General features: G+C 46.7%; 1 protein-coding gene across 1 annotated transcript; it reads right to left on the minus strand.

Annotated features, from left to right (window-relative positions):
- Positions 1-211: 211 nt before the first annotated feature.
- On the minus strand, positions 212-27230 carry Lgi2 (leucine rich repeat LGI family member 2). Its single transcript, XM_051165123.1, has 8 exons — positions 27009-27230; positions 25061-25132; positions 23354-23425; positions 21416-21487; positions 16814-16885; positions 15984-16153; positions 8979-9143; positions 212-1043 (listed from the first exon to the last, which is right to left on the minus strand). Exons 1-8 carry the CDS (start codon positions 27194-27196, stop codon positions 226-228), a joined length of 1629 nt encoding a protein of 542 aa, XP_051021080.1. The 5' UTR covers positions 27197-27230; the 3' UTR covers positions 212-225.

Below are 27230 nucleotides of genomic sequence, written 5' to 3' on the forward strand. Positions count from 1 at the left end.
AAAAAAAAAAAAAAAAAAAAAAAAAAAATGCAATCCCTGGTTAAAACGTGAATCCTAAAAGTTTGAAAATGTCTATTTCCCAGTGCATTATGAATTTTAATTTCAGAGCTCTGAGCCTGGTTTATTTTATGATTTTATTTTATTTCCTCTTGGTCCTCTCTCTCTCTTGTGAGAGCTAATACTACACATCTTTGAAATCCCCCCTCCCGCCCCCAAATCACACCTTCACAAACTTAAATCAACAATGATATGTTCAAAAATCTTTGTCTTTCCTTTGAAACTGGATGCAAAAAAGAAATCTCTCCTGTCGGTGGAGACAGCTGTGAAGGACCGGGGAGCCTGCACATAGATTTCTTTAAACTTTTTAAACTGCTGCCTCTCTCTATCCCACTGGTATATCTGTGAGAATGTGTAGTCGCTCCCCAGGGCCAGGTAGTGGTTATCTTTGAAGGAGAAGGGCTGCAAGGTCATGGCTCCCCGGGATGGGAGAGCCTGGACCTCCACAAACTGCTTACTGTTCCACCGCATGACCCGAGAGTCCCCGATGAACCGGGTGAGCGAAAGGTAGAGGGCGTTCTGCATCCGGAAGCTCTTCACAGCCAACACATCCTCCATGTTGGGGATGTCACCGTGGGGGACAAACTTCTTCGAGCTTTTATTCCACTGCAGGATGATGGGGACCTGGGAACGGCTAGACAGGATGAGGTGTGACTTCCCGTCAATGTCAACAAACTCTGCATCTGTGTCCCTGAACCACTCGTGAAGAGACTGGTATGAGTAGAACCCTTTGCTGTTCCACTTGTAAACTGTGGACAGCCCCGCTTTGGAGCTGTCAGCAATGATGAAGAATGTCTCGTCGTCAATCTCAAACAGCTCAATGTCATTAGGCTTGGAAATTCTAGACACTTCTATGTCTTGGAATTTGACAAATTTGGTCCAGCTCTCGTCGTATTTGTAAATGTGAGAGCCGCCGAAGAGCTGGGCCACCACCACAAAGACCTGGTCATCAATGAGGATGGCCTTGCAGCCCACAATGGACTGGCCTGTGGCCAAGAGAAAGAGAAGGCATTAGTGTGGCTACAGTGAGTGCTAACCCTCCCTCCAGACCCTGGGCTAGGTGGCGCTGGCCCAAAGGCACTGTGGTACCGAGGAAGACAGCATGGTGGTTTCTTGCAAACTTAAACCTAGACTAGCCAGATAACAATCCTACTTCTTGATACAAACCCAAGAGAACTCAAAGCAGGGCCTGGATACCAACTAGAGAGACCAAATGTTTCTATAGTTCCCAAAGTCAGACATAGAAACCTGACCTTGTTAGGTTTAAAACAAATATTAGGGTTAAAACAGAGAGGTTGGTGTCTGAGGTAGAGTTGCCATAGCTGTTATACAGACACCATGGCCATAAGCAGCTTGTGGAAGAAAGGCTTTGTTCTATCTCATGGTCCATCACTGAGGGAAGTCAGGGCAGACACTCAAACAGAACTGGACCCTGAAGGCAGGAATTGGAGCAGAAACCATGGAGGAGGGCAGCTTATTGGCTTGTGGTTTGCCCAACCTGCTTTCTTATACCATCCAGGACCACCTACCCAGAGGTGGCACCACCCAAAGTGAGTTCCATTGACACTCCCATATCAATCATCAATCGAGAAAATGCTATACAGATGTACAGCTATGCCTTCAGGACAATCTTATGGATGCATTCTCTCAATTAAGATCCCTTCTTCCCAGACATGTTTAGGTTTGTGTCTAGTTGACAAAAACCTTTCTGGACAGTCACGAGGAACATTGAGGATGATACAGAAGAGAGCTTGTAGGTGGTGCCTGAGACAGCCAAGCAGTCCATGTAAGAGAAAAGCCAGGGCTCTAGGGAAACCAGAAAAGCCAGGGTTGGCCAGATGCCACAGATCCCTCTTTGGGGAGTGTACTGGCTGGTTCTATGTCAACTTGGCACAAGCTAGAGCCATCAGAGAGGAGGGAACATATAAGAAAATGCCTCCATAAGAGCACACTGTGGGCAAGCCTGTAGGGCACTCTCTTCATTAACGATGGATAGGGAAGAGCCCAGTGCATTATGGGTAGTGCCATCCTTGGGCTGATGGTCCTGGGTCTATAAGAGAGCAGGCTGAGCAAGCCAGTAAGCAACACTCTCCCATAGCCTCTGCATCAGCTCCTGCCTCCAGGCTCCTGCCCTGCTTCAGTTACTGTCCCTGACTTCCTCTGATGATGACCTATGATGGGGGTCCCTGACTTCCTCTGATGATGACCTATGATGGGGGTCCCTGACTTCCTCTGATGATGACCTATGATGGGGGTCCCTGACTTCCTCTGATGATGACCTATGATGGGGGTCCCTGACTTCCTCTGATGATGACCTATGATGTGGGGAAGCATAAGCTGAATAAGCCTTTTTCTCCCCAAGTCCCTTTGATCATGGTGTTTCGTTACAGCAATGGAAACCCTGACTTAAGGGAACATGCACCATTGCCCTTTCTCCTAGCGGACCTGTCAACTGTATTGGTAGTTACACATTTATTCATATTCTTGCACCTGACACATTTAATAATAACAGACAGAATTGTGAATTAAAATTATTCCAAAACAATTTCTCAGCTATTATGGAAAAGGGACAACCCCGAAGTCACACCAGGGGGGCATAACTGGGGAAGTGGTAGGTCAACAATTGGAAGTCCAGGCATAGAGGTGGCTGGTTACACTGCTGCTTGCCTGGGTCTGCCCTCCATTCTAGAGTGAATACTTCACTTTCATTTACCCTCCTGTTAAAAATAAATAAGACTGCTCGTTCTAGCAGTGCCTCCACTGGGAGATCTTCTCCCCACAAGGAGCACAGGAATCAAGATGCATGCCGTGGCTGGGGCGGGAGGGAATCCAGGAGTAGGGGTTTCTCCATCGATGACAACCCATGACAACCCGGAGGCAATAGTGCCAGGAGGCAGAAGTTCAGGCAACTAGGTCACTAGGTAATCCTCACGGGTTAGAATTACCCTTACAAAGGAACCCCTAGGGATCCTCCTCCGCCTTGTTGCCATAAGGAGACTGGGGTGGGGTAGAGATGGGATCAGGTGCAATTAGACCAAGGGCTGAGCAAGCCAAGAAGGAACACTCTCCCATAGCGTCTGCATCAGCTCCTGCCTCCAGGCTCCTGCCCTGCTTCAGTTACTGTCCAGGGAAATGGCTCTGGATATAAGTACAAGGACCTGAGGTCAAACCCCCTAGGTCTTAGGGTCCCTGTTCTCCTATAGCAAGATGAGAGCTGGAGACAGGAGAAGCTCTCCAGCTAGCTAGCCTGGTGGAGACAAACAATGAGAGAAATCTGCTCAAACAAAGTGGAAGGTGAGGACTGACACCCAAAGTTGTCTTCTGACCCCCACACATGCAATGCAGCACACATGTGCCTGCACTCACACACATATGCCACACACATGCACACACACACACACACACACACACACACACACACACACAAACAAACACACAGTCATGAAGTGTGATCTTGCACCAGACATTAAATCTGTTGGTATCTTGATATTGGATGTCTCCGACTCCAGAACTTGAGAAAGAAAGGTCTATTGCTTATAAGCCTTCTTCCTGCAATAAGCAGCCCTAAATATACCAAGACAATCATGCTGAAAGCATCGTTGTGCGCAACAGCTGAGAGGTGGATGCCATCCACGCTTCCACAGATAGATGAGGGGATAAACCAACTGTGAGCCTCCAAAAGCAAGGAAAGCCTGATGCATAGTGCAACATGGACTGGCCTCTCAGACATTCTACTAAGTGAATGAAGCCAGCCACAAAAGGACAAAGCTGCCGGTTCACCTGCAGAAGTCACAGGCATAAAGACTGGGCATAAAGAGCTTGGGGGGGTGGGAGTGGGGTGGGCTACTGTTTAGAGGCTACATGGTACTTAAGAGGGGGTCAGGATGGTGAGTTTTGTATGTGCGTCTCCATGGTGGTGGGGTCCTTGGGGCCTCTGGAGACCTAAAAGAGTGTGCAAGATTGCTCAGATGGCACACAGGGGTGTCATCACGGGATAAGTGAAGTGACTGTCCTGACAATCACGAGACATCCCCTACCCGCTTAATGTCTGCCCACAGTTCAGAAGTGCCTGTGAGATTTACAAGCTCTGGGTCACAATTAGCATTCTCTCCACACTGGACTCCCATCCCCCACACTGGACTCCCATCCCCCACAGAGGAGGGCCACCTAGCAAGCCGGAAGACCACTCATAATCTCAAAGAATCACTGCCCCGCCCTCAAGATCATTACAAGTTTTGTCTCTCTTTTAATTTTCTTGGTAACTTGACCAAAGTGAATTTGGTCTGTAAATTATGAGGATAATGACCCAGTTTCTGTCCTGGAGATTACCTTTGGGGCTAATCAGTGGCTTTCAGATAGGTCTTTATTTTTCTCTTTCATTGTTCTGAACTTCCTGGAACCTGATCCCTTGCTCTTGCTTACAACAAACTCTGGCATTGTTTTTCTGAGTGCCCTAAGTGTTGCTCACCAAAGCAAGATTTGAAAATAAGTAACAGTTGAAACTTAGAAAGTGGGTTCTTGTTAAGCAGGCACCACTCTAAGCACTTTCTCCAGCTTCTCGCCCTTCCCAGTCACTGCTGGAGACAAGTGCAGTTCTTACCATGGTCATTCTTACAATGAAATACGAAAGGGCGAAGCATTTTATATAAGGTCATATATAGCCAGTATGCAGTAGTGCCTGGATTTTAAATCTAGATCACCTACACTCCATATATATTCTGTCAACCAAAGTACCAAAACCACTTACAAAAAATAATTAAAATCTACTTATGCTGAAACCAAAAAACATTTTTGATATATTTCTTTCATCTTTAATCTATGTATCCATATCTTTAGATAGCTATATCAAATATGGGGCTTATGCTATATACATGCTTTTTAAAACCTACTTTTATATGTACATACATGAGTATCTCCGTGTGCCCATGTGTACATGTACATTCAGAGACCAGATGAGAAGCCTGCATATGATTTTGCATTAAAGCCCTAGGTACCCTGTCTCTGCTTCCTCAGTGCTGATATCACAAGCACAAGGCACTACATCTGCCTTTTCCCCCTCCTTTGTTTTTTTGGTTTTGCTGTTGTTCTTTGTAGTTGATTTTGTTTTGTTTTGTTCATTTGTTTGGGGTTTTGTTGTTTTGTTTTGTTTTGAGAGAGCTCTGGCTGTCCTAGAACTCACTCTATAGACTAGGCTGGCCTTGAACTCATGGAGATCCACCCACCTCTACCTCCTGAGTGCTGGGCCATCTTTTTTTTTTTTTTTAATGTGGGTTCAGGGTCTCAAACTCAGGTCCTCATTCTGGCCAGTATCACTTTCCTGAGTGAGCTGTCTCCCAGTCTTAGCATCTACTTTTTTTACTGAACCTCTATGTTGTCAGCCATCTTCTATAATAGATTTTTTTTTATTACTATGTATCGATGCTGGAGAGATATCTCAGAGTTTAAGAGCATTTGATGTTTTCCCAGAGGGCTCATGTTTGATTCCAAGCAGCATCCATCTGTAACTCCAGTTCCTGGGATCCTATGCCATCTTCTGGGCTCTGTGGTCACCCGGAATGCAAGTGGTGCACATACATGCAGGGAGGCAAAACACCCCTGAAAATAAATGTTTCATAAAACTAAAAAAGGAAAAAACACAATAGTATGCAATATCATACTGCATGACTGCACCAAGTCCTATTTAACTAATCCTGTACTGTTGGACAAAACAGTTCTTTCTAGTATTTTGTTATTGATAAATGACATGTTTCCTTTCACATATCATTAAATAAACATGCTTTGAAACCATTTGGCAGTGTTCTCACTGCTAGGATAAATGCTGTGTATCTTTTTTAGGGATTTAGGGCATAAACTGCCTGTGTGCTCTTCAGGAACTCCCACCTTACAGACAGCAATTTTTAATTCAACCTTCGTTTCCTCCTGGGGGCAGAGAGACTGGCTACAGAGGTTCCTATGCCTGGGGGGTGGGGCTTAGAAGTCTGTCTGTCCTAGAGGAGGACCCCAGTCCCACTGTCCAGGTAACCAGCCTATGAGTGTGTCAACAACACCTGTGTGTGTGTGTGTCTCCGTGTGTGTGTGTGCGTGTCTATCTGTCTGACTGCCTGTTTGTGTAGGAGCAAAGATGACATGTCAGAACATGCAAAAGTCACAAAATAATTTAAAAAGGAGAAAAGCTGAAGAGTAATGAAGAGAAGAAGTACCAGACATTGGCTTGAACATGACCATTGGCTTTCTCACTGGAAACAGAGACCCAGGGACCCAGAAGAGAAACTGGGTGCCTCTGATTCCTCAGAGATCCCCATATAACAGACACATGTTGAGAACACACTGAGCAGCGCCTGCTGACTTTAGGGTCACCCATGACAAAGCAAGATGATAAACAAGACAGGTCCAGCCAAGGAGGAGAGAACCAGCCACACGCCCGGTGTGACGCCACATGTGGCTTGGCTTGACCACCCAAGCTGGAAGGTTTTCTTTAATGCCAAGCTAAACTTCAGCTATGAAGGACAGACACCCATTCTCCCCTGTCCGAACAATTCACTCTCAGGCCGTCTCTGCCAGTTCCGGGCTCTCTGTGCCTATAAAAGGCTTAGAAGTCTTAACTGAAGTCAGTAAGTTGGGGTCCCTGATGGAAGAAGGAGAACTGGTTCCACTTCAGCCCTGGCGGATGAGGCAGGCTACCATCGACCTCGGACTCTGCCCATTACACACGCCAGCTGCTACATCCTTACCGGATGGCAAGTCCAATCCCACACTAAACCCATTGCATAGATGAAACAGAAAAAATAAAATTCCCACTGCACAGAAGAAGGAAGCATATGAACATTAATGAACTTGTCCAAATACTATGTCCCCACCAGCTAGAATGCAGCTGGTTCAGAGGAAATGTCCAATGAATGAATGGTCTGTAGTCACCACCAGTGCTGGAGTTAAAAATAAATAAATAAATAAATAAATAAATAAATAAATAAATAAATAATAAAATCACTAACCAAGAGAACAGATTCTTGGGTGAGAGGGAGACCTCCCATTCCAGCTGGGCCAGCCCAACCACCTTAGCTAAGGACCACCTCTAGAGAGGAAGGCTCACCTTAAGCCACACTAAAAAGCTAGGTGGAGTACTTTGTCCTTTAACGAGATTTCCCCAGAATCCTCATCCCTAGTACAGAAGTTCACAGACCCAGATCACAGCCAAGTAGGTTCATAAGTCTGCCTGGTTTTTTTGAATTATCAGATAAGTGTCCAACTTTTACTTTTCCTCTATCGCTTTTCTAAGCCTGCTTTCCTTAAGACTTTGGGCTTTTCCCTGATTCCTTACTCTTTCTCTAAAGTGTTGCCTCCCCTACCCCCCACATGTGGCCTCCAGTTCACCTGTCTCTGACTCTGGACCAGCTGAAATGGCATGGCTTTTTCTGCTCTCCTTCCTTCCTTCCTTCCTTCCTTCCTTCCTTCCTTCCTTCCTTCACTCTCCTTCATCCACCCCATCCGGGCAGCTGCTGAAGTAGACAGCATGTGTTCCTTGAGCTTTTCCTTTCAATACTAATAAAAGTGCCCTTCTGTTTACATTTAGTTCGTCTTTAAAACCCTCTATTAATGAGACTAAGAACCCTAAAGGGGGACCCAGTTTCCCCTATACTGCCAGCTGCAGTGAGTGGCAGCGAGGGCAAATTAGACAGCAGTGTCACACCTTTCTAGCCTCATCAACCTGGGACAGGGACACACACAAGATTGGGTTCTGTCCCTGACCTAATAGAGTAGGTCACTTGTAAAGCTGCGTGGACTGCCTGGCACACAAGCAGACACAAACAGAAGCCAGCACATGCATACTCCACCAAGCTTCAAGGCCCCAACCACAGAACAAACTCCCTCAGGATATTAGTCTCCTTACAGCCTCTCTTTCCCCCAGGTTCAAGGCCCTCCATGCAGATCTGTGCTGGGTCTGTGCTTCCAGGCCCCGCTCTCCGACGGCACGCTCCACACTAGGAGGCCAGGTGGCTGTGGCTGCTCATCTGAGATGGCAGCTCCCAGGCATCCGGCTCATGATTAGACTCATTAGGAGTCCATTCCCCAGGGATGACACGTCACTGTTTCTGCTTGCCTATGCCCCTGCACTCACTGTGTAGCCACTTGTGCCTGAGAAACTGCTAGGATCTTCCCAAGCCAGAATTTCTACCATGATGGGCTCCAGAGAAACCATTCCATGCCTCTTGGAGCCCGGGCAGCCAACCTCTCGAAGGACAGTGGTCAGGATTTCAGAGTGCTGTTTCTATGGCCAGTATCAGTTACACTTGAAAAGCTGAGGAGACTGAAAGATTATTTTGATCCTAATTTTATCCATTTACTTAAAGGCCAAGCAGATAGTTTGTTTGTGGTACTACGGAACCCCTGGGAATTCACATCAGCCCCGGAAGGAGCAAAAGGCCTGAATTTATTATGATCGGCTCACTCTCATTTCTATGCTTTTACTAAGTGTGTACAGTGACCATCAAGGCCCAGCAAGGGAGCAATGGGGGAAGGAGTGGTGTGTGTGTGTGTGTGTGTATGTGTGTGCGTGTGTGTGTGTGTGTGTAAGTACATTAGTTAATAATCAGCTTAACAAACACAAAGCTGTGACTAACTCCAAGACAGACGGGCTGCCTTAACGAGATGCAGGACCATGGCATTCCGATGTGACTTCTTACCACTAAAGGAAAAAGCTTCTCACCTTCCTCGTGGAGTCCCCACCTCCCCTTCCCCAAAGGGACCACCGCCAGTGAGACAACACCACCTGAGATTCTGTTATCACCAATCTCAGACCGAATGGAGACAGCCTTAGAGGGACCGTTGGTGTAAGCTATAATGTGGTCCCCCGCCTCCCCCTCAACCTACGTCATCCAGGCCCTCCCTTGATAAGACAGCAGATGCTTCTTTCCACCACACACCTGTGATATTGTCATAACTCCGGAAATTCATTTCTATGTGGTCCCATTCCAACACCATGCAGTTCTCCATGCTGGGCTGAGCGATGGCCACGTATACGTCATTCTTGGAGTTGAACGTGTCCACTGACACTGACTGGTATGGCAGAGTCTGATGAACGACGAAATCTGAGAGTGGGTGTCGTAAAAACAAGTATTATTAGTTCATAAAACCCCAGTGAGAATCCCAAACTGCCATTCTCTCTGCTTTGCATCATCAATCTAGCGACCCGGGGAGGAACAGGCAGCTCCAAGCTCTGCCCCATGGAACGTTTTGCTCTGTAAATTCTGATCGATGGGACTGCCAGATCAGTGCAGTTTTGGACGCTGCTTCCAAGGAGTCACTGTCACAAGTTACCAACAAGATCTCAACTGTCAAAGCGAATCGGGGAGACCTGGTTTTTGGAAAGCCAGGGCAAAGAGAAGGTGGCCGGAGATTCATGAAGCTGGCACACAAATTGCTCTGTGACAGGGGATGTTGTGTTTGAGTTAAGTTATGAGAATGCTACGTTTCTCGCTCTCTCAGAGCAGCCCCTGCGGCAAAGAAGCTGGCTGAATATAGCTTGATGATACTCTTCTCAAATTCACCCAACATAGGCATCCTGTGGTCCAGACCTGTGAGTTATGCCCAGTTCCACACACCCCTATTGGGAAACAGCGCCCCTGCAGGCCACAGTGAGTACTGCACTCCAAACAGGGCTTGCCTAAGTATGGAAACAAATCCTTTCTGCAGGGGTCCCAGAGTTTTATGAAGAACCACTGGGGAAATTAGGGGAAGCCTAAATGAGCTTTCTGGACACTGGCCTTGGTGTGCTGTGCCCGGGGTCTAGGCATCACGACACAGCAGCAAGCAGGGAAGGAACACTGCAGGAACATGTGCTGGTAACACAGCAGCATGGGCTCTCCTCTTCTGTCTCCCTGGGATGGGAGTGTGCCTCAAATACACTGAGCCCAAAAGTGACAGCCAACTCTCTGTGGAAGTTTGGGTATGGTACAGAATTGCCAAGGGACAGAGGGGGCATGCCCACAGGGCTAGCATAGCCTTTATGTGGGGGAATTAGAAATCTAGAGGGAAATTTTTTTTTCTTTAAAACACACACACAAGCCGGGTGGTGGTGGCGCATGCCTTTAATCCCAGCACTCAGGAAGTGGAGGCAGGTGGATTGCTGTGAGTTCGAGGCCAGCCTGGTCTACAAAGCAAGTCCATGACAGCCAAGGCTACATAGAGAAAGAAAGAAAGAAAGAAAGAAAGAAAGAAAGAAAGAAAGAAATGAAAGAAAGAAAGAAGAAAGAAAGAAAGAAAGAAAGGGAATACACACACACACACACACACACAAACTACACAGAGTTGGGGAAGGGAAAGCGCAAGCGAGCGAGCAGGTTGTGTGGTACACACCTCTAATCCCAGTCCACAGGAGGCATAAGCAGGTACCTTTCTGTGAGTCCAAGACCATCCTGGTCTATACAGCAAGCTCTAAGCCAACTAGGGCTACACAGTGAGACCCTGACTCAAACAAACAAACAAACAAACAAAAACTCCCAACAAAGGGTTAAAAAAACAGAATAAGCAAGTTCTTCTGGCCAGAACCCTTGGTTACACATCCAGGAGGCGATTGTGGGTTTTGCTCAGCTCCTTCACATCCAGTCCTCAACCTTCCTAATTCAAAGTTCATGTCGCCAGCAAAGCCATCTCTGACCAGACTCCACAACACTAGCTGGGCTCATCTCTAGACACTGATGTTTAAGTCTTAATCACATGACTTCAAACAAGCCGTCTCACCTGTGTCCTGAGCATCTTGGTGAGGTGGGGGGGGGGCATAGGGGGGTTACCTTAATAACATTTTTTTTTATTAATTTATTCTTGTTACATCTCAATGTTTATCCCATCCCTTGTATCCTCCCATTCCTCCCCCCCCCCATTTTCCCATTATTCCCCTCCCCTATGACTGTTCCTGAGGGGGATTATGTCCCCCTATATATTCTCATAGGGTATCAAGTCTCTTCTTGGCTACTTGCTGTCCTCTTAATAACATTTTTGCTGAGTTTATTCTTGATGGTATAACTGAGTAACCCTGGGGAAATGGCATGACCTCTCTCTGCTTTCTTATGCATTGGGGGTGGGGGGTGGGGCGGCGTATGCGTACATCTGCACACATTTGTACGCCTGTGAGTAGCGCTTAGCTTAACATAAAAGAAGGTTCTATGCATCTTCACTTTAAGAGGTGCCCCTCCCTCATCTGGGGTACACAAGAAGCGATTAATACACTTTTTAACTTAATAGGTAGGCGTAGCCTCAACCCAGGTGTGTTGTGGACCCTGTGGGACAAGAAGGCTAAATGCAGCAAGCAGGTCCTGTGAGAGTGGGGAGTCACTCCTGTGAGGAGTTTGTCACTAGAAACGAAGAGGAAGATGCCTCTGTAGCCCAACAGGTAGGAAGGTAAACAAGGGGTGGGGGTGGGGGGATATTCATGTCTAGTGCACAGAGTGACCCACCTACCCCACCCCCCACATCGTGGCAAAGAGTCCAGGGGAGGCCAGCCTTGGAGGACAGGCAGATGAAGCTTCCATGTGACCAAAGGCGGGAGATGGAACTTCGAGAACCCCAGGGTAAGATCAGAGCAGCCTACGTTTCCAAAGGTGGTGGCGGCGTGATCCATAGCACCTAGCCTGTGCCAATCAACAGGGATTGTTACTTAAGCAAGATGACAGTAGCAAGGCACCTTCTAAAGACACCGGGAAGATGCCCAGCAGGTTCTAGTCTGCTCCTGACATCCCCACCCCCACCATGAAGTAACTGCCAAGCCAGCACAGAAGGCAACCAACCAGCTTACGTTCAAGGCAGGTGAACAGGAAGAAAGAAGGTGGCTCCTGCAAGCTCCCTTTCTTGGGCTCTAAAACACCAAAAAATGCAGCTCTTCTCACTTCAGCAGAGACAGTGACAAACTCCTCTCCGTTAAGCTGCTTTCTTTCCATCATGAAGGCCACAGGTTCTAAGCCCTCCCCAACGTCTTGAGCTCAAGTACCTGCTGGCTCCCGTTCCTCTCCCAACTGTGTTCTCAAAACTCAGAAACATAAGCCTCTGCGTTAGAATGTGTGTGCTTTAAAGAAAAGCAAAGGTTCCCACCTTTCCTGAGGAATCCTAAAATACAAAGAATCTGCCAGAATAGGGTCTGAAGAGATGGCTCCGTGCTTAAGAGGACCTGCTGCTCTTGCAGAGGACCGTAGTTCAGTCCCCAGCACCCTTGTCAGACAGCTCACAGTTGTCTGTGACTCCAGACACAAGGCATACCACACCCTCTTCTGTGTTCGAAAGGCACAACTGCACGCACCAATCCATAGGCACATACACAATTAAAAATAAAAAGAAATTTTTCTGGTTAAAAAAAAAAAAACCTTCTACCAGAATACATGTTATATAAATCAAGTTTCCCTGGGGCTGTTTTAAATTTATTTTTCCAAATTTAATTCATCATTTCATAATATTTCCTATACATTGACTATGTGGCATGACACAAACTGTTAATCACTTAAATGACTAATCCTTCAGAGAAGACATATCCAGACTCCCACCGCCAAAGGAGAAGACAGAAAGGGTGAAGGGGTCAGTCAGTGACTGAGACACAGGCATCTATATATTCTGGAGAAAGGTGCTGGACAAATTTAAATGCCTTTTCCTACCCACGTCTGAACTCAACTTCACAAAAGCCAAAGGCACGATCACTGTAGCGAGACCTCAAAGGACACACATTCCAAAGTGACATCAATTTCCTAGCGTTAAAATCCTAATGGTACACTCTGCCCCGAGAGCCACCACCGTTTCCATTCACACCTGATCAAGTTCATGATGTCAGTGGGTCTCTTACAATTTCGGCCTTTCTCCCGCTGGAATCCACAGATTTTTTTACATAGCTATTTATAGAACTTGCAGAAAATAAATTATACATGATGGCGAGCCCATGGGGAGAGAGAATGCACATTAATGCATTATTTCTTTTTGCATTTTCATCAGCCCCAAAACAGGGATGGTAACAGGACAATTAGGATGCAAAACTCACTCCCTCTAAGGAATTTTAGCGAATTACCCACCTAACATGGGATCATCGATGGGTAACAGGAATCTGGTTAAAAATAGACTGGAAGGGGGGGCGTGTGGACAAACTGCAATTAGGCTGCATTGCTGAGGCAGCTGGTGGTGGCTGCCTGCTCATCTGTCCCCTCTGCGGAGGGACAACATGGTAACAAGGCCTAGCAAGGAGAGGTCTGAGCTCCATCCTCCAGTTACAACACACACACACACACACACACACACACACACACACACCCTCCTGAGCCTTTGGTGAAGCACCAGAGGCCAGGGCTTGAGGTAAGCAGAGGAACAGATCATCATGCCCTCACACTTTGACCACACACTGTCCCTGTGTCAGGGACAGTATCTGGGGACAGGTCATCTTGTTGTGTCACTCCCCATTCCCATAGAAAAATCTTGGAGCAGAGCTAATGGTGTCCATGAAGCCTTAAGACCACAGAGACAGAACATCTTAGCTGGAAGCCTCATGTGGACTTTGCAAAGGAGTAGGAATATAGTTAGCAAAGCCAAATAAACTCAGGAGATGGCCCAAATGTGATAGAGGACTCACGCTGCCCCCGATGGATTCTGGGACTCAGGACCTGTCTGCTCCAGTTCCAAGGCAATCCTCAGTCTCAGGACAGGATTAGAACCACTGAGAAAACCTTGGGGTCAGAAATCCTGTTTTCTTGTACAAATGATGCTCTGTTCCCAGAGCTTTCTATAAGCCTGTGTCATCTTCTCATGGATGGACCCTGTGACCAGGTGCAAACGGAGCGATGGGAGATGCCAACCTCACTGCGGGGTTTATGGAACTCTATAGAATAGAATTAAAAGAAAGGGCAAGAGAAGCCTCAGAAAGCTATGACACGGCACTTAATGCCAAGTGGCCTTGAATGACAGCTTTTTGTGCAAATGTCATTGACCATGACCTCTGATTTATTGCACTGGCCTAATAGCACAATAAATAATCCCTCGGTCCCCGGCTGAGTAGAGGGCACCTGCCAATTACACAGCTGAATACGCCCCAGGTTTGTGGCGAAAGACAAGGCTACTTCTTTGAAACTTCCAGTTTCCCATAAAAGAGCAGAACGTGAGTTTCTCTAGTCGCAAACACACACGAGTGATTCAAACACCTGAAATTCATTTCTGCTTGGTGTCTCTGGCTTATTTGTTTGGAAGGGAGTGGTAGCTTTTGGCCTAAATGTGATACTTTGTTCTCGGGGATTTTTATGACTTTTGCATTTCCCTAACTGGCTTTTGAGTTCCCATGCCCACTGCTCCTCTTGACATGCCTTCAGGCTTTGTAGATAGCAACTCCTCACCGCACCGTTTATTTCCACAAACATCCAGAAAGCTGGCTGCACACTGTGGATTGATCTTCTCTCCTTGAAAATCCGGCTTCAGAAGCAGTGGAAATCTGCTTGAACCTTTCAAACGAGGTACCCCCCCCCCCCGCCCTCTACCTGCAGGGACTTGGGAGGTAGTCGGCATTTCAATTTTATTCTATAACCTCAAAAAAACGTGGAACTGGAAACCCTGAGGTGGGCTCTGAAAAAAAAAAAAAAAGCAAATAAACAAAGCTAAACCGCCTTTGCAGTTTCCCCTCAGTGTGATTCTTTTTCTTCAGCAAGCACTTGTCAACTTATATATTCTACTTTGCCACTGGCTATAATTTCCCTAGTTATCTCTTCCTACTTGAAATAGAATATAATTTATAGATATAAAAATCTGGCATTAAACTTACAATAAGTATCATCTTAAGGGGCGGGGTGGGGGGGGGGGAGAGTGAGCGCCAGTGACAACAAAAATATCCAGACTTTTCTACACTGGCTTTCCATGAAAAACAGGCCAGTCTGAAGAGGGCCTCATGCCAAATTCTAAGGCTGTATTTCATTCTTAAAAGACAGACAGACAGACAGGCAAGCAGGCAGGCAAGCTGGAGAGCTAGTTCAGTCAGAAAAGTATTTTCTACACATGAGGACTTAAGTTTTCTTCCCCTAGAACCTACTTTAAAAAAAAAACAAAAAACAAAAAACTAGACACATTAAGTCCAAGGTAAAGCTCAGTGCTGGGGAAGCAGAGACAGGCAGAGCCCAGGGTCTCACCAGCTATCCAGTCCAGCTGAGTCAGCAGGTTCCAGACCAATGAGAGATGCCACCTCAAAAACCATGCATGAACATGTGTATGCACTCGGGGACACACACACACACACACACACACACACACACACACAATTAGAGGGAAGAAACAGCACTAGAGAATTCAAATTTTGCAAAGAATCAAAGTCAAAACAGGCCGGGTGAAAAAAACAAAAAAAAAAAAAACCGCAATTCCTAACCCTTGGGAGGTTGAAGCAGAGTAGTTGCCTCAAAGTCAAGGCCAGCCTGTTCAACATAACAAGAATCAGGCCAGCCTGAGCTACATACTGATAACGTGTCACAAAGGGAGGGGGGGCGGGAGATAAAGAAAAGAATCCAAATCAGAGCAGTACAGCTAAGGAAGCCCTTCCCAACTGTTGAGATAGATTCCGAACCACATTGATGCATTTCTTAAACAGTTCGCATAAGTGTGTGTGTGTGTGTGTGTGTGTGTGTGTGTGTGTGTGTGTGTCCACGTGGCATTTGTAGCTCATAAGACAATTGGTAGGAGTCAGTTCTTTCCTTCAACCACACAGATCTCAGGCATTGAATCTTTCAGGTCACCAAACGTGGTGGCAAGCACCTTTACTCAATGAGCCACTTGTCAGCCCTGAGTCATTCCTTCTACAATCCTTACATTTCTCTAAAATGCTTTTGACAGAAGAGATCTACTTCACTTTGCCTCCTATGCAGTTGACAGTCTACAAGGAAACCAAAGGATTATTGCACACGCCCATCCCTGAGGCCGGGGGCTCTGCCTACCTGTGGTGGTACACTCATAGTCAAAGCTAGCCACGTCATTGAGCTTCTTCTCCTGGTATTCTGGTGGGCCGATACAAAGCACATCAGACACAGTGGAATTTGTCATCTTCAGCCATAGATACAACCATTTGGCTTTGCAGTCACATTCAAATTTATTGCCTCTTAAATCTCTGAAACACAAAACACAGACACACGCACAGGGAAACGGACGTGTCTGATGTGTTTTGGTAGTAATATGAAACACTGGAATTACTCATCTAAAACAATCCATTATGGAATTAAAATAAATCGTTGTAATCCATGCATCTTATTCCTCATACTTATTATTGTCTTCACTGAATATCCCTTGGTGTAGTGACTTTAACTGAGCAGCATACAGAGAGTTCCCAAAGATGAGACATCATCCCTTTGAAAATTATCACAGTGCAATGGTGGAGGTAGGAAGGGATGAGAGAAAAACATCCCAGTACAGGCTTCCCATAAATGGAAACAGGATACAATGGGAAGACAGGATCACAAACACAACTGGAACATTCAAGGCCTTGTTAAACTGCATCCGGTAAGATGTGCCGCTGTCAGGATGTTTCTGGTGAAATCTGAGACGGTAAAGCAGATGGATAGACTACACAGGGAGCGCCCACCCGGCCAGCAAGCATAATTTACTTTGGACACAGGGTACAGTACAATGGCTGACTTTAACACAAGACAGTATACGTGCTATCTCTCAGTGTGTACCACTTTGTGATCAACAGTCTGGAGCAAAGGGACTTGAAAGACACAATTGACTAGGGCCTGTGACAGCACACACGACCTTAAATTGCATTACTCACAGTTCAATCAGAGAATCTAGATCACTGAAGACGTCCCTCGGAAGAGCTTTAATGTGGTTGTTGGCCAAAGACCTAGAAAAAGAAGGTCACATTTTAATGTCATGGCAGTCATTCTGAAATCCCTTTAAGTACATCTAATGATTCAAGGAAAACTCCGAGCCTCCTCATGAAAACATGGCTCCATCCACGGCTTCACTCATCGACACTGAGCAAAAGATACAAATTCCATTATACAAAAACAGCTGGATTCCGATGAAGCTGTTTCGTTTTAAAAAGAAACTCTTTATTAAGCTCTTTATGCACACCTATTACACTAGAGGTGGCTTCTATGGTTCTTGGAATAAAAGCCAAGGTCCCATGCCAGGTCTAGTGGAGCAACGGCCTTAGTTCCAGCCCTTGGGAGGCAGAGGCAGGTGGATTTCTGTGAACTTGAGGTCATCCTGGTCTACACAGTGAATTTCAGCCCAGCTGGTCCTAGATAGTGAGAACCTGTCTTTAAAAAAAGTTTTTTTAATTAAAAAAAAAAAAAAAAAGAAAAGAAAAAACCAAAAAAAAAAAGAAAAACAAAGACAAGGTTCCATTTCGCGGTGTGTAGGACCCTCCATCGTCTGGGTCCCTCCCCATTAGGTGAGACCACACCGCCCATTACTCTAGTCACATGATCTCTGTCATGGCTCCTTGAACTTCATTGGAAGGTGGTCATTTGCAAACTATGTCTTAATTGTCTGTTTGCTTCTTGCCTGCGTACCTTCCCAACACAAAAGCAATACACAGACAGAGATCGCTGTCTGTCCACGGTTTTACCCCATCCCTAGAAAAGGTCAGACCCGCAGAAAGTTGTGAGACTGTGCTAAGAAAGAAGGTGGATGCGCTATTGTGAAAACTGAATGAATGAAGCAACGATGAGACTGACAACGGAAGATGCACAATCCTTCCCTGAGAAGGGTCCATCCAAGTGTATTCGATCACCTGTGTTTCTGAAATGGGCTCAGTGACCACTCATTCACGTGAAGACACTCCACTCTGACACATCAGGGTGACATAATAAAAATGCCAGTGAAGCGGCATGTTCAGTGAATAACCGAGTGTAATTAATTTGATCTTCTTATTAATCGAGGTTGATGAGAAACCATTCCCCTGTTTCTTCTTAGTGTGGAAGAGGTTTCTGAGATGCTCGTCCACTCCCACCTCCAGCTGAGGTAGGCTGTTGAGAAGAGCGTCGAGCCCGGTTGATGCGGGGATTCTGCAGTGGCCTGCCGCCAGCCAGCCAAGGATGGATGCCCTCAGAGCAGTGCTGCTGTGGGAAGATGCTGAGTGGACCGGACGTACATCAAGTCTGTGATTTCCCTAGATACTAAAGCAAACTGGTCAAGAATGCATAGCTTCTTCTAGCGTTTTCTTCTACTCCTAAGTACAAATGGCAACACGTATAAATGATAAACACGTAGGTGGTTTCTAAAACTGCCTATGAAATTAGTCCTATCTAGTCATAGCATGGTCAAGTCCACCCGAGAGTGATGGCCAAATAAATGTGTACTTCTTTTTACAGTCAGTTGGGTGTAGTGGGAAGTTTAGGCTCATTTTGACTCCAAACATTCTTCCTTCAAATACTGACTGAGAAAGAGGACAAGAGCAGCTCCTAATTATCTCCTTTCCCACTCAGGGAACCAGAAATGGATTAGCGTGTCATCTTATGCGCCATTTTACCTTGCTTTTCTTAATGAGGTACTTACACATTTTTTGATGTGTAACACTAAACACACACTGGGGTAACTTTTGGAAGTTTTTAAGGGGGGGTATTTGTTTTGATTTAGAAAGCAAAACACACACACACACACACACAAACCTTTAGCTAAATATCAATTAATTGTTCAGCTTTAAAAAAAAAAAAAATGTGGCTACCTGGAAGCTATGCATTGAAATGGTAATACTACAATAATATATAGAATGGCCAAAGGGGAAAATACATTTAGCAATTGCTCTAAGCTCATAATTTAAGTTCCAGAAGCCATCCCTATTTTCATGAGCTATGTACCCTACCCATGCTAAAAGCGCTTAACATCTTCCTTTCAATTTCATTTTGTCTACAAACCCATAGCACTTACTTCATTTCTCAAACTATTTAATAGCTTCCTGTCCCCTGGGTTCTATAAGACTGCTGGAAAACAAATGTCCTAGATTTTAGTTACAGATTGGCACTGCTCCCTCTGCTTTGGAACCCAACTTGTGTTTTATTATGAATATGGGTCTCTAAGTGTTGGGAAAGTTCACAAAGGGCCAAGGCCAAACATTTCACTTAAGTGAGAAGATTCTGGGTAGTGACTTCCCTAAGGAAGCGAGTGTAATTCTGGTGCTGAGGCGTCCCCTATGTGAGAAGTTTAAAGGGGAGATGGAGACAGTTCCCTATATAAACAATGGGTAAGTCCTGCCTGCAGCCCATGCCTAATAACAACGGCCCTCCTTCCCAACTTTTGAGACCCACACTTATCTGCCTCAGCTGTCCATCTCCATATCACCACATCTATCCTTTAGCAGTGTCTGTCCGGATACTCAAATCACTAAGAAAATTTAGCAAGCTGGGGAGGAAAAACAAGACTTTTTAATAACTGGAAGGGTGGGATGATATTGTCATTGAGGAAGGGGGGGAGGAGAAAAACAATGATGATGATGATGATGATGATGGTGGTGGTGGTGATGATGATGATGGTGATGCAGAGGAAGAGGAGGAGGTGGAGGAAGAGGATGGTGATGATGGTGATACAGCCAGACCCTCGGCGTTGGCATTTACTGTGGAGAGTAGGGCTGTGGTCTTTGCAGCCAAACATCATATACCTGTTATGTACGTCAGCCATCCAGTCAGTAGAGTCAATGTTTAATCTTGAGAATGAGGAACCTGAGAGTCAGAAAAGCTCAAAGCAATCTCAGTAAGTGATGCCTGGAGTTCTGAACCCAGACTTGAAGTCTCAGTCCATGCGAACTGTAGACTGGCATACAGGTTGACTGTGCACTTCCATGGAAAGAAAAGGAACCCCAGAACAATGACGTTGACAGGGTGCACATCCTCCTGTGCGCGATGACATTAACAGGACATCATTCTCCTGTGTGCACTGTGCTGACAACTATGTTTCCATCTCCCACAGTCACTCCCTATCTCCTCACTCTCCAGCCTCTAGCTCAGGCAGGCCTTCTGTGTGATGGCCCCAGTGCCCTGGCTCACTGTATCCACTAGCAGATGCCTTCACCAAGATCATTACTGAGTAATGAGAAGACTCTTTTGTAAGTGACTATGTCCCTATACTATGGTCACGCTTATACCCCAAGATACCACCATCCCTGCCTAGCACCTAGATTCAGTGTCTTCCAATTTCCTCAATTCCTTTTTTTTTATTGTAGCCTAGGAGATGATGGATAGAGGACTCATCATCTTCCTCAGACAAAAATGCTCTACTATGCTAATGAAGCCCACGTCTTGGCTAATAAACAATGTCTACCATGACAATGATTGCCTTTACGTTTTCACAAACACAGCCATTATTTTTTTCCAATCTTATTAACTTTTCTAAGCATGTGTGCTTGCTTCATTGTGATGTGCTGATCGATTCAGATCAATTCTTTTTTTTTTAACCCCCTTTGGTCTCTGGCAAGCTATTAAGGAACTGGAGAGCTCAGCTGAAAGTACAGATTAATCTAACATAAAAGAAAAAGCAACTTTCATCCTAATGGCAGGACACTCAATGTCTCTATGCCTCTCTACCCTCTAGGTGATGTCTTTCCCCGAGTCTCTTAAGTCTTAGTTCTTAGTTCTGTAGACCAGGAACTCACAGATCATCATAAAACATGGAGAAGGCCTTCGGGTACCAAGCCTGACACCTGGCACCAAGTGGGTCTGTGAACTATGCCTCTCTCCCACTCCCTCCACGAGCACAAGGCCCTCACAGCACTGAGGGCTGTTTCTCACTTCACATGGAGCCACGTGGTCCCCACGGTGACATAGGATGATGGAAACCAATGTGCAGTTGGTCACCACAATGGATGCTGTCTGACAGCAAGGGAACCCCTTGGATAATCTGGAAATGAGTTTCCTCTGAGAGATTTTGTGAATATGGAAACATCATGGAAAAACAACTCTGGGTATGTGTTCATGTGCATGTGTGCACATCTGAGTGTGTGTGTGTGTTCATGTATACGTGTGCACATCTGAGTGTGTGTGTGTGTTCATGTACATGTGTGCACATCTGAGTGTGTGTGTGTGTGTTCATGTATACGTGTGCACATCTGAATGTGTGTGTTCATGTACATGAGTGCACATCTGAGTGTGCGTGTGTGTGAGTGTGTGCACATGTGACCTCAGGAGCCATCCACCTTATTTTTTGAGACAGAGTTCCTCCCTGGGAATCACTGCTTAGGCAAGCCTGGCTGGCCAGCAAACCCCGGGGATCCTCCTGTCTCTGCCTCCCCAGCAATGACTACACATATGCACCACTGCACCTGTCTTTTACATGGGTTTTAGAGGTTAAACCAAGGACCTCATGTTTGCACAGCAAGCACTTTACAGACTGAGCCATTTTCCCAGAACCACACGCCAGATCTCATAAAACTTACAGGTGAGTCAGGTCACGGAGGCCCCGAAAGGCGTTTCTCGAAATGGTTTCTATCTTGTTCCCTTCAATGAACCTAAGGAGAGAAGCAATACAACACAACTGAGTTCCCTGTCCTTAGGATCTCTAACAGATGATACAGCGTGCGTTGGCAACAAAGTCAGAAGGCGCTCCTGAAGCACACACACGCCAAGGCTAGCAGCAAGCTATGCTAAACTCCACGAGGGAGACGGCCATGTGAGCAAGAACATGTGCTCTCTGCTCCTTCCAGACTAGCCTGGATGCCTCCAGATTCAGAGTCGGCACCATGGGCAATGACATCTTGGGTTTGAGAAAGGATGGAGTATGCACTCTGCATAGAGGCCAGAAATTCTCCCAACGCTGGAATTCTCTGCAGCACTGGAAGGCTTCCAGGCACTTTCCTTCTTACAGTGCCCTGTGCCATCACCGAGCTATCTATCCTTTTGTTAATACTGTAGTCCCTAGAGGGGAGCCCATTGTTTTACATCTCCTTATTCTAGTTCCTGCTGAGGAAGAGTTCCATTAAGCACGGCTTCTAGCAACTTTGAGCTCATCCTGTCCTGCACAGCCTCATATCTGGGCAAATAGCAACAACGCAGGGATGTTCTCAAGCTCTGGGCAAGACTAGCAGGCAGGAAGGACAGTCCAGGGAGCACGGCTGACTTTCTTTGTGCTGAAATGGTACAGAGATCACACAGAGACCTTGAGGCAATGACACTGGCCAAGCTATAAACTCTCAAGACATGACAAGACACTGTTCTCCAGGGCCAAGGAGTTAAGTCATATGCTAGCGGGTCTTTGATGAGATGGTCCAGAGGAAAGACTTGGCCATGTCTGCGACACAATTGATAGGTTAGTTCTCTCAGGGAGAATTCTTTGATGCCTGTTTTTAAAAACTCTGGTGTCTGTTTAGGACTATACTATAGTATACCCTGATAAGGCAGCTTTCTCCCTGATGCCCTGGGCAGCATGTGAACTCCACAACAGAGAAAATCCAAGGTACCCCACAGATATTCATGGGCTCTTGCCAGACCCTGGTGGCTTCAGCCCTGCAGCTGTGACACTCTTTCCGCATCGAATGCATGCCACAATAATAGATTATGAGAGGGTTCTCCAGAGAAAGAATTCCTGGGGAGCCATCACTCCCTGAGACCTCACCCCAGCAGAGAGCTTTCTTTACCTGGGATGTGTCTGGAATCCCAACGTCTACCTGTTCACCTCAGATAAGACAGCAGGAACAAGGCTTTGCAAATCCTCTGAATGCCAAACAAGGAAATCCCAACTGCTAGCAGGATTAACGTTATCACAGACTTAACGAATACAAGGCTGGGACAACTTAAGGGGGAAGAGAAAGGCTTGGATATGGGAAAGGCTGAAATAAGAACCATGGCCGAGCTCACTTGCTAATGGGGGAAACGGGACATCTGAGGAGGGGAAAATATCTCTTGCCTCTGCCTTTTTGTTGTTATGGTTTGGTTTGGTTTGGCTTCCATTTTTAGAAAAGGGGAAATCTAATTAGACCGTCCGCAGAAGTCACAGGAGATAGAGCAAATGGGGTATGGGACAGCTGGATAAAAACCAGGCAGTTTACCCCAAAATAGGGAAACTTCCTTTAAAAATAAGTAGCCCTCACAACCATCCGGCTCTATTCCTGGCCCATCAGCAAGTCCATGCCCAGTCATGGAGGTAAAAATACCCAACACAATTTCCAATCGTGCTTACTACATGACAGATTGAGTGTCAGTGGAGAATGAATGAGTGAGTGCCTCCCCTCCTGGCCTTTGTCCCCAGCCTCCTCCTGCCCCAGCATGCTGGGAAGCATGCTGGCATGAGAAAGGGGCTTTCTGTACCCCCATCCCCTCCACAGGACACAAGCCAGAAAGCACCAGGAGGCAACACACAGACACAACGCAGCACTTACAGGTACTCGAGATGGAAGAGGCCCGCAAAGGCATCATCCCGGATCGCTGTGAATGAGTTCGAATTGAGCAATCTGAAAACAAGACAGGCTATGTGGTTAAAAACCATTTCTTCTTCTTTTGCTAGGTGCTGATCCCTAAGCAAACGAAGGCGCCTCTCAGCCTAAAGGCAAGCCCTTAGGTCTCCAACTGTCCTCACCACTGTGATAGGGACAGTGAGGAAGGGGTCCCTGTTGGCTGAATTTCCTGCTATCTCCAATGTTACCCCCCTCTCTCTCCTGGAGGATCTTAGGAAATATGAACTGATGGTCATTACTCAAAAACAGTTTTCTGCTAGGCACAACAGGATAGCTAATGAATACTTCACGATGTCCAAGAAACCCTGGAATTACAGACCTGCAAGGATCTAACCCAACTGTATTCTAGAGATATTTGAGCCCAAAGAAAATAAAGGACTTGATTAAAGTCACAAGGTGGGGACAAAAAAAGCCAAAATCTTTCTACCACAACATACATTCTCATGAGAAATAATTATTTTTAAAAGGTTAAGAAAGCTCTAGAAGATTATCACTATGTACTTTTCAATTTAAGTAGCCAAGTAAATCTTTTTAGTAAGTATAGAAACCGCCTAAGATTATATCTATGTTATATTTCAATTCTAAAATAATTAAGATTTAAAATTATGTTTTATTTATTTATTTGTTTGTTCATTTTGTTCATTCACTCACTCATTCATTCATTCATTCATTCATTGTGTAGGCGCATGACATATCTGTGGGCACAAGTGTGCCACAACACATGTGTGAGCTTAGAGGATCATTTGCAGGAGTCAGTTTGTTCTTTCTACCATCCAGGATCCAGGGAGCAAACTCAGGTCATTAGTCACAGCAGCAAGCACCTGTGCCTACTAAGTCATCTTGCTGACGAACAAACTGAGATTTCCAAGTGGTAAGTTTAATGTTCTAGGAGCTATAGAACATTGGTGTTAAAAACCAAACTATCAACGGCAACTTACTCTGCAGCTAAGTAGTGATCTGTATTTTTCCACAGTGCATTGCTTGCTGCGGCGATGGTCCTGCTCAGTCTAAGAACTGTGATAAGAGTTTGTGCACTTATTTTTATTATCAAATATCACCTGACCTGGGTTTCAGGGCCCTATGTGTGCACTCACCATGGTGACTTAAGACACGGTTCACTAAGAGGAGCTGGGGCAAACGTAGCTTTGGGCTTTGGGTTTGGATCCTGGTCCTATTTGAAGAGTGAAAGCAAGATAGCCTTGGTTGTCCTGGACTCACTTTGTAGACCAGGCTGGCCTCGAACTCAGCGATCTGCCTGCCTCTGCCTCCCTGAGTGCTGGGATCACAGGCGTGTATCAGATATCAAGGTTTTTAAAGGTAAGTTTCTTTTGAGGTGAGATGTTTGGGGGAAACTATTCATTGAGGTGACACTCTGGTTACGATCAGGCACCTCCCAATTGTCTGCTCTGTAAGTAGGATCTACCACAAAGTCCCAGCGGAGAAGTTAGCATAAAATCAGAGAGGGAACCAACCGGAGCAGGAGGACAGTGGTTTAATGTGGACACTGTAAGACAAGCTAAAGCTAAGAGGCGGCCAGGGTGACTCGGGGAGCTGGTGTATTATAGGAAGACCCGTGCCAACAAGGACCCCACTTCAGGGACCCCCACTTTGCCAGGAATGCCTCATACTCACAGAAGCTGCAGGGAAGGCAGGTGGGAAAACATTCGGTCCTTGATTTCCAAAAATGTTCCATTCACTAGGCTCCTACAGGCGAGAGAGGGACAGAGTGAGGCCCAGGTTTCTTTCAGGAAATGCCCCAAGCCAAGTGGGCAGCTGGCCTCATCCTCCACCTGAACTTCACACTCTTGGGGGGGTAGTGGGGGCCAGTCGGGGGGGGGAGCTTCATATGTTTGGCCATCGTCTTCCCAGAGAGCAAGACAAGAAGAGGAGAGCTGCTGTCCTATGCACTTGATCAATAGGAAAACTAGTGTGGCTAACTGACTCCTGGACCCTGGGCCTCCTTGCACAGACATTAGCTCAGCCAGCTCAAATCAATCCCCTAGCTTGCTTCGCTTAACTACAGGAGGCCCAGGCTGAAAAAAAAAAAATGGACAATTACTTCATCCAAGATTCTGTCTGTGCAGACACAAAGTTAATGTTGGTCCACAAAACTCGGGGGGTAGGATTAAGCATTCCCCTTGGAAGCACACGTCTCTGAAAGACACGCAGAGCATGTCTGATTAAATGCACTGTGAAGGCCTTGGGGAAATCTTAGAGACACCTGAACTTGCCCAAGAAGTGAGAGGCAAGGCCATCTGCCAGATAAACAGTCAACTTGGGAAAGAAGCGTGGTTGTTTCTGCCTCAGGGTCCCCTACCCTTTCTGGCCACAGCAGGACTTCCATACATTGTTGGAGAACACTTCGGCTTTGATCGCATCCCAAGGGCTTAACAAGATGAATTCTAGAATCTTCCATGTGATCTGATTTAGCAATAGCAAGAGTCAACAAGGCCTGCTGTTCCCCACAGCCAAACTCTTACAACTTTTTACAAATGTAAACACGGACCTCAACCCTTTTTCCATCCCTGAACCCTGATGCTGTGTTTGCCTTGGAGAAGAGGCACAGGAATGACAGAACGCAGGAGAAAGCACAAGCAATGTGATCCCCAGGACTCTCTTCACTCTAAGAATTCCCTCCTCTACAACTGCAGGGGGTACCCCAGAACCTCACCCTGGAACAGGGGACTATACTAGCAGGAGATATCCCAGCAATAAAGATAACACCCTAAGGTCCTTTCCACACCAACATTTCACGAGTATGACTGTGTGAAAAGCACTTAGCAAGTAGACAGAGGACCCTTTCTGGTTAGTTCGGCCAGTGCTGGTAATACACCTCACCACGGAGAAAGGTGGTAAAAGAGAGGCCCTCTTGAACTCAAGGCGAGAAGTCTGGGTGGTTGCCTACCCTAGGGGCTCAGCTGCACACCTCATATACTGTAAAGCACTTGGAAGCCCCTCTGCCCCCCCCCCCTTGAAGCCACGTGGAGCAGCCCCTCCACTTCCAGAAGCTGCGCGCTTTTGCCCAGGTTAGGCTCTTCCTAGCCTGCAGTGTGGAGAGATCGGGAGGGGGTCAGCCTCACAGCACAACTGAGGGAGGCTGCGGTGAGGCCTCACCCATTCCTAGTTAGCCCGTTTCGGTCCGGGGACGTTCAGCTGCTCCCCAGTCACACACCCACCCACCCACCTAATAACACAACAGAACCACTTAAAACTTTAAGGCACCCCAAGGATCACCCCGGGGCGCAGACTATGGACTCTGGTGCAGAGACTCTACCCCACGGTGGGCCCTGGGTCTGCAGCAGTACCAGCTCCCCCAGGTAGTAGGTCTGATGCAGGTGGCCGCGGGCCACAATGAAAAACTGTCACGCGGACCTGTCTGGATTCTTGTACTCTGGGGTTCAGAGTCTCCCCCTATCCTCCCTGCGGCATAGACTCCACCCACATTCTGCGCCCCCAACCCAAACGCAAAGAAAGGGACTGAGGAGGAGGGTCAGGTGGCGCTGCCCCAGCACCAGCCGCAACTCCTTGGTGGCGGCCGGCGCAGGGCAGGGCGGGGCGGAGATGGAGGGGTCCCACTCACAGGGAGCTGATGTCGCCAGGCACGATTCTGGGCACCCAGGAGGAGCCCACGCAGATGATGGACTCCTTGGTACAGCTGCAAGTGGCGGGGCAGCGCGCCAACCGCCTCACCTGAGCGCTCGGCGGGATGAGGCACGCGGCGCTCAGCAGCAGCAGTCCCAGCGCCCCTCCGCCTCTCCGCAGCGCCATGCCGTGTCCCCTGGTCCCGGCCCGGGACCGGACC

The sequence above is a fragment of the Acomys russatus genome, chromosome 22 (genome assembly GCF_903995435.1).
Source record: "Acomys russatus chromosome 22, mAcoRus1.1, whole genome shotgun sequence".
NCBI classification, from domain to species: domain Eukaryota; kingdom Metazoa; phylum Chordata; class Mammalia; order Rodentia; family Muridae; genus Acomys; species Acomys russatus.

Bases quoted from the DNA above. Each gene is read 5' to 3' on its own strand.
- Lgi2 (XM_051165123.1), bottom strand. From the start codon at position 27,196: ATGGCGCTGCGGAGAGGCGGAGGGGCGCTGGGACTGCTGCTGCTGAGC. The intron at 23,426-25,060 runs GTGAGTATGAGG...TCTTGTTTTCAG, and splicing joins CTGCCTTCCCTGCAGCTTCT to ATTGCTCAATTCGAACTCAT. The intron at 16,886-21,415 runs GTAAGTTTTATG...TTCTTTTTCTAG, and splicing joins CTCCGTGACCTGACTCACCT to GTCTTTGGCCAACAACCACA.